Source organism: Clarias gariepinus, chromosome 18 (assembly GCF_024256425.1).
Source record: "Clarias gariepinus isolate MV-2021 ecotype Netherlands chromosome 18, CGAR_prim_01v2, whole genome shotgun sequence".
NCBI classification, from domain to species: Eukaryota; Metazoa; Chordata; class Actinopteri; order Siluriformes; family Clariidae; genus Clarias; species Clarias gariepinus.
Genome location: NC_071117.1, coordinates 9,997,390 through 10,007,655, shown reverse-complemented (window position 1 = coordinate 10,007,655; position 10,266 = coordinate 9,997,390). Strand labels below are relative to the sequence as shown.

Below are 10,266 nucleotides of genomic sequence, written 5' to 3'. Positions count from 1 at the left end.
ATACAGTTTTAATTCGATTATATTTCTTCAAAGATTGTTTTGCGCATGCGCACGTGTGTTTCTCCTTGGCGACGCATCTTTCAAAACTGATATGCTTTTTATTATTTATTAGACTAATTCGTTCAAGTGAAAGATCCAAGCAATTATTGAGAATGCTTTGTTCATTTGTGTAAAATTAATTTTTATATGTTTTTTTTTAATAAATATTTAAACAAATCGTACTGTCAGGAAAAGGTTCGAAGCCTGCGCGCATGCGCAGTAATAAGATGGGCGGCGCCCTGACGCCATAGTTGTCAATAAACAAGGGACATTTAAACCGTGAGCTGGAGGAGTGTGTGCGGTAAATCTTTATCATTTTGTGCTAGATTGGTATAAATATAATTCTTTAATAATGAATTACACCGTGCACGTTTTCTCTTAACATTTCTTTTTTACAATTCAATGTTTTGTTGAAATGACACTAAGCTTCATATTTAACTGCTTTCTCTTGTTCAGTCTGTATACAGGTGGGTTATAAAATGCTATTGCAGCTGATTATCTTATTATTCAATTATCTAATTAACATTTTATATTATTTACCACTTTTAGATCTTTATTTACAGGTGTTTACTGAAAAGGCATTGTTGTAGGATGTATTTAGGACCCTGAACAGTAGTAGTTTCAGTTTCTGTTAATATGATATCAAGGGATTTCTTTACAGTATCTCTAAATATATAAATAAGAGACAAAACTTAAAGCCTAAAATATATAAATTCAGTTTGAGAGGTGGGCAGTGTGGGCTAATTTTATCTAAACTTGGCACCAGCTGGGGTTTGGGCATTGGGTGGGAATTGAACCCAGGACCTTCCTGTCCTTCTGGGTCCCTGCATCCTCATACGGAGACATTTATTTTTGGGTTCGCTGCACCTTATACTTCATTCTGTCTAACTTAGACCTGCTGACCTTATTTCAGACACTTTAAAACATCATTCAATGGTAGCAAAAGCGCAATACACTAATTAGTAGAAACACAAGAGGATGTCAAACTCAATTTTCTGTTCAAAGGCAATGCTTAGATTTTATACTTACTAGGTTCTACTAATCCCAAATATATAGGGGAAAATACAAATGCATGCGAAATGAAAGCTTGGGTCTTTATGGCAGGCGGAAAAGCTACCACTGCGGTAGCTAAGGCGCCAATGCTCTGTCTAAAAAATAATAATAATAATAAATCACATTTATGACCACATTGAAGGGAGATTGTATCAATCTGTACTGTGCATAAAAGAAATCTTTGATTTAATGACATTATTATTGTTAGCTGTATTATTATTTTATCTTTCTTTGTTTTAAAATGAAGCAAAGGGAATAAAATATGCCATTTAGGATGTTTTGGGATACAGATACAGATATAGTGCTTACTCGCAATAGTCCTCACCACAAATTCCACTATATAAAGCTTTTGAATATGCATCTACCAATCAGGACCGAGCTCAAGTTGACTATGATCCTCGTTGCCTTGTAATATCTAACTGAAATCCGCTTGCTGAAAACACTGTCATTAACTCAGCTCTTATCCATCGCAGCTTCAGTTAACACGCGTGCATGGCGATGCCGAGATGCAGCATGTCTCTAAAAGGAACCTCAACCCCCGTGCTGTTGGAGAAGGAGTCATATCCTTGAAGTCCATCAGGAACGGAGGACCAGAGCTGAACTTCACGGAGACGCTCCCTACAGAGATGAGCGAGAAGATCTTTAGCGAGCTGGACGTGAGGAGTCTGTGTCGCGCCTCGGTCACCTGCAAGCGCTGGAACGTGATCATCGAGGGCAGCGATATTCTGTGGAGGAGCCACTGTCTGAGCGCGCTGGCCGTCTGCCGCAGGGAGGTGGACGGGGACCGGAGCGATGGACTGTCCTGGAAGGTTGGGCTCTCATACTCACATATTGTGTAGGGCAAAAGTATTGGAACAGACAAGAGGGGAAATGAGGTTGTAACATAAACAACCCGTTCTAAAGGAAAACATTTGTTCCTATTTCTTTTATTTAATCTACATCATTTAATTATTTTTGATGTGAAGAAATGAAGGGGGCTCAAGACTTTTGCACAGTACCGTACATGGTTATATAGTGTAAAGTGGTAGCGAGAGAAATCCACGATTTTTTTAAGTATGAACAGCATCTTCATTCAGTCCATTCAGTCTAGTCTGATTTCTTCACTTTTTTTTTTTTGTTCCCCCACTAGGTGACTCTGGTGCGTAATTACCAGAAGAGCTGCGTGAAAAGAAGATGGTTAAAGGGAAAATATAGCAACATCCTCTGTGCTGAAGATCTGCCCCCGAACAGCATGTGTCCTCTGGACGTGGAGACCTGGGGGGAGATCCTGGAGGCAGAGCTGGAGAGATAACGTGCACAGACACTTTTACACCCATACTGAAACGCTGCACAGACTACCTGCTGAGCACATACGTGTCTAAAGCACTTACTTTTACTCTTTTTTTATTATTTGTACTTTGTCTAAAGCACTTAATTTTACTAATACACTTTTTTTTTTTAAAGAGAATGCTTTGTGTTAAAAAACAATGATGAATGTCAGAGACATCAGGATATGATTTTATTCATGCAAGTGATCAGGACAGGAATCCAGACCTTGTTAAATGTAATTATGAGGAACTTGTTAGAAATGAGGCATGGAATTGTAAATTAGAGTTTTCACACTGAAATTCATGTCTTGTTTTAGACTTTGTTTTATTGACAGTGAATATTATTAGGCTTGCATAAATGCATAATCTGTTGCATTACATCCACCAGCATTTCACTTTAAATCCTCTTTTGTAGCCTAGTTCTGGTTAAGAAACGCATGAAGTTCTTTCTTCCTTGTCCTCTTTCTCCTATTCCTTTTTTTTTATTATTGTTTTGTACTAGTGAAACTATTATTATTAGTGTTATTAGTATTATTCTGTTAGCACTGTGGCCTTGCACCTCCATGGTCGAGTGGTCGAGTTCTCAGGTCTGTGTGCATGTTCTCCTTGTAGTTGATGGGTTTCCTCCATGTACTCCGGTTTCCCCCCACAGTCCAAAGACATGCAATGTAGGCTAATTGGCATTTCAATTGCCTGTAATGTGTGCGTGTGTAAGTGTGTGTGCCCTGCAATGGATTGGCACCCCGTCCAGGGTGTATCCCACCTTGTGCCCCTAGTCCACTGCTATAGGGTCCAGGGCCCCCGTGACCCTGTAATGAGTGAAATTCTTTATTAAAAATATTTAATATATTCAATTCAGTTCAATTTTATATGTATAGCATGTTTAACAATAGTCATTGTCGCAAAGCAGCTTTACAAAATCAAAACATCTATTTTAAATTGTCTTGGTAATGGTAATATTTAATGTTGTCGCTCATATTGCTGTGTCAACTACATATTATACTTGTATAATTATTTTTCATTAAATTTCAATTTTTTTTACTTATTTTGTTTCTTAGTTTTTTTTAACAAGTCAAAATCCAAAGCAAAAACCATTTAAACGTCTTGTGTTTTTATAATAACAGAGACGATACTTCTTAATATCGTAAATATTTTGCATTTAGGGATTTAAGTTTAATAATTCAGTTGAAAATAAAGGGAACAAAATGGTTAAAGAATTATGGTTGGATCTCTAAATACTATACTGTATCTCTTTTTTTGAAAAAGTGTTTGTTTTTACTGCCCCCTAATGGCCATTTGAATTTTTATGACAATTTTTTACAGTCTATTAAAAAAAGGATTATTTAAAATTGCTACAACTTTATTGTGATAATAATAATAATAAAGTTCAACAATTAATGGCGATTTTGTTTTTGCAAATAAGTGAACAATATTGTAAACACTCATTTACATCCTATTTGTACTGTAATGTAATTTATGGTGTTCATTTAAAAATGTTCATGCATTAATATAATAATATAATATAAAAATAACATGATTTACAGTATACAGTATATGTAACTCAAGAAATACAATAAGACAATGCATTGCAAAACATGTGCATTGTAATGTTTGTTGGTCAATCTGTCACAGTTTGTTATTTAGTCTTATTGTGTTAAAAAAATTTACCTTCACACATGGGAATTGATCCTATTCCACAGCATCCACCAGTGCAGCTTCATGGGAGAGGCCAACAGCCGGGTTGCCAAGCCCTTATTTTTCATGCCTGAAATAGACACATTACTTGCTACGCTTTCTTTCTTTTTCTTTTCTTTTTTTTAACTATGCTGTTAAGGTTTGAATGTTATTGCATATTATATTAATACTTGTAACTGATGTTGCTATGTCAAAGTTTTACTTTTAAGATTTTTACCACAAGAGCTATAACCTAACCATTAATTAATTAATTAATTAATTAATGGTTATAGCAGTATAATAGGTAGATAATTGGAAACTTAAAAAAAAAATGATTAAAATGTCTTTAAATGATGACACATACTTAAATAATGATAGCATTTTTTGTATGTTACACACAATATAAAAGTATTTCAATAGTATAAAAATGTTCATATTTGACTTAACATTGGTCTGGTTTTGGGTTTTCTCATAGGCCATTTTCTTTCCATGTGGAGTGCGGAAGGTTCTAGAAAGTTTAGATTTATTAAATGTTCTTATTAGTTTGAATAACATATTAGTCTGATGAGGGTTCATTTTTAATGCCTTTTGGCTGTAAATCCTTCATAACGGCTCTAATCTGAGGTGCCTATTGTTAACTGGTGATTTCTGAGGCTGGTGACTTTAAACGAACTTCTCCTCTGAGGTAATGTTTAGGTCTTGCTTACCATGAGAGACCATGAGTTTCATCATGGTGCTTGATGGGTTTTGCATTTGCACTTGACACAATACTGTTCTTGCAAGAACTGTGCCAGAACAGCTGACCTTCATGTCTAAATAATAATATAACTATTATTATTATTAATAATAATAATAATAATAATAATAATAACTGTTGTTGCGGTGGCTTGGTTGTTAGCACTGTCGCTTTGCACCTCTAGGGTTTGAGTTTGATTCCCGGCTAGGGTCTATGTGCATGGAGTTTGCATGTTCTCCCCCTGCTTGGTGGGTTTCCCCTGGGTAATCCAGTTTCCTCCCACATTTCAAAGACATGCAGATTATGTTAACTGAAATTCCCAAATTTCCCACAGTGTATGAATGAGCATGTGTGTGTGTGATTGGCACCCCGTCCAGGGTGTACCCTTCCTCGTGCCCTAAGTCTCCTGGAATAGGCCCCAGGACCCCTACCCGCGCGACTCCCCTGTATATAGGATAAAGCGGTATAGACGATGAGGGAGTGACTTATTGCTGTGAAAAGTGCATTAAAGTGATATAAATAAATATCATATAAATAAATATCCAGTTTTGTTCCCGAATGTAGAAAATAAACCAAATAAAAACTGGTCACATGGATTAGAGGTGAGTCTTGGTTGGGTAGTTGGGGATGATTTTTGCGGTGCGGATCTGGCAACCCAATCTGGGATCTTCCACCATCCGTGTAGATGCGGGGAGCGCAGGAGACCTACCGAGGCCCGGTACCAGTCCCTCTTCATCATGGCCGACGTTCCAGCGTTAATAAACATCTGCGTGTCGTTAAAGATCCAGCCGAACGATGGGCCGGTGTTCTTTAAGGCGGACGGGTCCCGGTTCGGACAGACGCGGACCATTAAGCTGCTGACGGGCTCCAAGTATAAAATCGAGGTGGTGATGAAACCGGGGAACGCCGAGGCTGTGTAAGCGCCCTGCACCAGCTGGAGTCATGTGTACCTGGCATTAACAGTCTGGTGGTCTCTTTTTAATAGCGTGTGTGTGTGTGTGTGTGTGTGTAAGAGCTTCTGGGTGTGGTGCTTGGTGCACCTGTCCGGAAAACGGTTCACATTCACGTCCAGTATTATTATCATGCGTGAAAAGGAAAGCTGCACCTAATGTCCGTGTCTTTAAATTAATTAATCAATTAATTGATCACGTGATCGTTCTTTATTTTTTTTTAACCTATTTGGTTATTAAGGCCCAGGTCTTGATAATAAAAACTTATTTAGGTTTACGTCTATATAAATACAAAATTAAAATACTTAAAAATGATCTGTATGAACTAATATTAATATTTTTTGTTGTTGTTGATTATTATTCAGCTCTATGGGAATCGGCGGAAAAAGCTTTGATCTCGAGCAGCAGTCTAAAGATGAAGAGTCTGCCGTATACCACGGATTATACGACACCGAGGGTGTTCCTCACACCAAGAGCGGGGACAGACAGCCTGTGCAGGTCTCCATACAGGTATAGTAGTGTTTATACACGTAGAGGTTAAGGCAGTGTAGGAGTGTGTGTGTGTGTGTGTGTGTGAGGAAGATGGACGGATGAAGAGCAGCTGATGCTTCAGCTCTGATGTGGAAACTGGAGTGCGCTTTTCCTCCGGGTTTTACGGTACACGCTAAGCCGCTTGTGTCGCGCGCTAGGAGTGTCGCCTTCGCTCTAAATGCGGCACAGAATTCACGAGGGCTGTAACGTCTATACGGTATAAACCTGAGGTAGATCTAATGAGGTGTCAAGGTGGCTGTACACAGACCAGCAGTAATGAACGAATAAATGGAAAAAAGAAAGGAAAAGAGTTGAGAGAAAAGAATTAAAATAAGATGAAGATATTTTGCCTTTTATTAAAATAAAAGAGTAGCCTGTTTTCATAATTTTACCTTCAACGTTTCCCAAAGCAGACACAAATCGATAAACATACACACAGAGTCAGGCAAAACATTTTTTATAAACTCTCACTCATCTTCTATACCGCTTTATTTAGGAAACCCACCAAGCACGGGGAGAACATGCAAACTGCTCACACACAGAGAGAGGAATCGAGCCTGGACCCTGGAGGTGCAAGGCGACAGTGCTAACCATTACACCATCGTGCCGCCAAAATGTATACACACTTCAGGAAAAGAAGAACTTGCATAAATATTTTAATATGAAAATGTATTGCTACAGTATATATTACATATACTGTATGATCATCATCTGATAATATTATTAATATTATATTAATATAGGCCATTGATGGCTCAGTGGTAGGTTTCTCACCTGCCATGCGCAAGGCCCGGGTTCGATTCCCACCCAATGTCCAAACCCTAGCCACTGGATGCAGTGCCGTTCTCAAGCCCAACACACTATATAAATATAATTTAATATATTTATTATTATTATTATTATTAATAATAATAATAATAATAATAATAATTACAAATAAATGCACTTTAAAATGAAAACATTTGGGGTAAGTGTACAAATCGACAGTTTACAATATACAAAGTAGCAACAGAAAATATAAATAAAATAGAAAAATCTAAAATGTATAAATAAAACATATAAATTAAACAGGATGTGCAGAATGTTGCAATATGGTTCGATTCCCTCTTTGAGTTAGTGTGTGAGGAGTTTTTATGTTCTTCCTGTGCTAGGTGGGTTTCCTCCGGTCCTTACATTTCTTCCATCCAAAGACATGCAGTGTAGCAGGCTAATTGGCATTTCCAAAAATTGCCTGTAGTATGTGTGTGTGTGTGTGTGTGTGCATGTGTACATTGTGATTGATTGCCATTCTGTCCCAGGAGTACTCTGCCCCATGCCCCGAGTCCCCTGGGATAGGCTTCAGGCCATCTGTGACTCCATACAGCATAAGCAGTATAAAGAATCTATTCTAGAATTCTTATTTCTTGTGTTGTGGCTATCACTGTGGCCTCGCACCTCCAGCATTGGGGTTTGATTCCCAACTCAGGGTCTGTGTGTGAGGAGTTTGCATGCTCTCCCATGGCTTGATGGGTTTCCTCCAAAGACTCCGGTTTCCTCCAGCGATCCAAAGACATGCAGATTATGCTAATTGGTCTTCTCAAATTACTCATAGTGTGTGTGCCCTGCTACAGATTGGCACCCTGTCCAGGGTGTACCCCACCTGATGCCCCAAGTCTCCTGGGATGGGCACCAGGCCTCCCGTGACCCCTGTATACAGGATAAGCGGTATAGTTGATGAAGTTTGAAATTTAATCTCGCTTGTTAATATACAGTATATTAATTTCTAGTAAAAAGGCAGCTTTATTGACTTTAATTGCCTAGTGGTTACCGTAAAAACCCAAATAAATGTGCACTTCAGGTTCCATACTGATAATGCTAAGGTCAGGGAGATGTACTATGGTCCTCAGGGATATTGGTTGCCATAGCAACACATAAAGGTTTCTGCAGTGGAGGTTAATGAGTGCTACAAAGCACTGACAACGGAGACTCCTTCCATAATTGAAAAAATAAAAAATTTCCATATAAACAGATGTACACATTTTAGCACATCCATTGCTAAACTAAACCAAAACAAATAGCTTTTGCTTTTCAACCCCGTTGTCTGACGTTTGATGTTTTGTCTCCGCCAGTTCAAGGAGGCGGGCGTCTTCGAGACGGTGTGGCAGGTGAAGTACTACAACTACTACAAGCGTGAGCACTGCCAGTTCGGCAACAAGTTCACCTGCATCGAGTACGAGGTGAAGCCCAATGAGACGCGCAGCCTCATGTGGATCAACAAAGAAGTCTTCCAGTAGAATACGGTCATGGTGGCGTTAACGGATTTGAGCGCAGCGCGGCAGCACTACGCCTGTGTGAGCAGTAACCATCGCTGGGCAGTTTGTGTACTGTGTCATAATGAATTCAAGATGATTAGCACGGCTCACGCTGTTCTACTTGTGAGCCATGCTAGCAAAGAGGAGACAACCTGCAGAGATTAATATTTTCTTCTTGTTCTTGTTGATTTGACTTTTTTTTTTTTATTTTGTGCATGTATGCTTTTATACATATCATTTGAGTTAGGACCTGAACGCATACTGATCTAAGGGTTTGTGCTGTTCGTGCATGTTCAGTGTTCACACATATTATAGTTACTTAGTCAATAGTGACACTAGGATCAATTCTCTCACCACAATCCCACAATGTCTTATATTTTGTGAGATGTTCGGGCATTACAGCAGAAAGCATTAACACGCAGGTTTATCCATGAGAACCAGAATTGCAGGCATTGTCTCAGGTGCAGATCAAAGTCTTTTCCCAGGTAGGTTCTTTCTCAGGTTACACCTGGTCATTTTACACATCTTTGTTTTTCTGGATTGAGATTGTGAATGAGGCATTTCTAAAAGCAACGCTATCGAGATTCATGGAGCATGTGCGTCACCTCCACGTGTATGAACGGATCATAAATGCATCTCAGTGCCTCAGATTTTTTTCGCAGTCTTAAGTCTGTGCCTCCAGACTCATGGAGTACCAGGATCCCAGCAGCGGATCCCAATGATGCTTTTCTGCTGGATGGATGTCTTTTTATTTATTTCGCACCATCAGCATTTTTATGCAATACTCATTAGCAACCATGGCATGATTTTTCATGCACCAGACACCTGACCTCCTGGCTGGATAATCGCATCTAATAAACTGGCCACTTAGATTTAAAACCACTGTAGGAGGAGCTCCGAGATGCGTCCATACTTAGCATGTGTAAATGAATTTGGTGTTTAAATGTAATGAGATGCTTTGTTAATAAGATGTGTCAAATGTCCTGGTGTAACACACAAGTGAATATGAGTTAACAGGATAGATTACTAATTTCGAACCCTGATATACTGTACATTTTCTGCCCCGTTATGGTTACACTGATATTGCCATGGTATTCTCGCTAAAGTTAAACAGAGCAACTCTCAGTAATGCTTGCTCAATAAAGGGTGCTGTCTTATTATTATATTTATTTAAAACTATTTATTGATGATATATTTAAAATGACCTAATCAATGTTGTGATCTTCTGCCGCTGGCTGGGACTGGTAACGATTTGTGCTCACTGGTGTGTGTGTGTGTGTGTGTGTGCATTTATTGTATGAATGAATATTTTCCTGAGTTTTCATATTTTCACGGTTGTTCGATCTGCTGATGCCTTCATGCCATGAAAGTAATAGATTGTTAAAGGATCAGTTTTGCGTTTTGCAATCGCTTGTGATCATTTTTGTGGCATATCACAGGATTTAATACGTGGAAACTTCAGAAATATCCCACACTGGTCTTTTCCTCATGAAAAGGTCAGTTTAGTCAATCTTTTGAGAGGTACATGTGATGTAAGCAGTTAATAAAGTTTAACCTGTAGTTAAAACCTTCCCACATTCAACCGTTAAACAGAGCATTATGGATCCCTGAAAAACAAAACTGCGCATATTACACACTGAAAGAGTTAAATCCTGATAGTTTCTGTTATTGATTATTGATTCAAT

The 10,266-nt window shown here is 38.6% G+C and overlaps 2 protein-coding genes across 3 annotated transcripts; both read left to right on the top strand.

The window, feature by feature from the left end:
• The first annotated feature begins 286 nt into the window (after positions 1-286).
• Positions 287-3,440, top strand: LOC128506648 (F-box only protein 48). 2 transcript variants are annotated; one of them, XM_053477199.1, is made up of 3 exons: positions 287-340; positions 1,566-1,901; positions 2,222-3,440. In XM_053477199.1, exons 2-3 carry the CDS (start codon positions 1,599-1,601, stop codon positions 2,381-2,383), a joined length of 465 nt encoding a protein of 154 aa, XP_053333174.1. In that variant the 5' UTR covers positions 287-340; positions 1,566-1,598; the 3' UTR covers positions 2,384-3,440. The 2 variants fall into 2 exon arrangements, with proteins under 2 accessions (XP_053333174.1, XP_053333173.1); XM_053477198.1 differs by lacking the exon at positions 287-340 and adding an exon at positions 347-506.
• A 2,063-nt stretch (positions 3,441-5,503) lies between these two features.
• On the top strand, positions 5,504-9,972 carry cnrip1a (cannabinoid receptor interacting protein 1a). The gene is made up of 3 exons (XM_053477335.1): positions 5,504-5,725; positions 6,125-6,269; positions 8,399-9,972. Exons 1-3 carry the CDS (start codon positions 5,547-5,549, stop codon positions 8,561-8,563), a joined length of 489 nt encoding a protein of 162 aa, XP_053333310.1. The 5' UTR covers positions 5,504-5,546; the 3' UTR covers positions 8,564-9,972.
• Positions 9,973-10,266: the final 294 nt, after the last annotated feature.

Coding starts and splice junctions, on each gene's coding strand:
- LOC128506648 (XM_053477199.1), top strand. CDS start 1,599: ATGCAGCATGTCTCTAAAAGGAACCTCAACCCCCGTGCTGTTGGAGAA. Junction 1,902..2,221: donor GCGATGGACTGTCCTGGAAG/GTTGGGCTCTCA, acceptor TTCCCCCACTAG/GTGACTCTGGTGCGTAATTA.
- cnrip1a (XM_053477335.1), top strand. CDS start 5,547: ATGGCCGACGTTCCAGCGTTAATAAACATCTGCGTGTCGTTAAAGATC. Junction 5,726..6,124: donor CCGGGGAACGCCGAGGCTGT/GTAAGCGCCCTG, acceptor ATTATTATTCAG/CTCTATGGGAATCGGCGGAA. Junction 6,270..8,398: donor CTGTGCAGGTCTCCATACAG/GTATAGTAGTGT, acceptor TGTCTCCGCCAG/TTCAAGGAGGCGGGCGTCTT.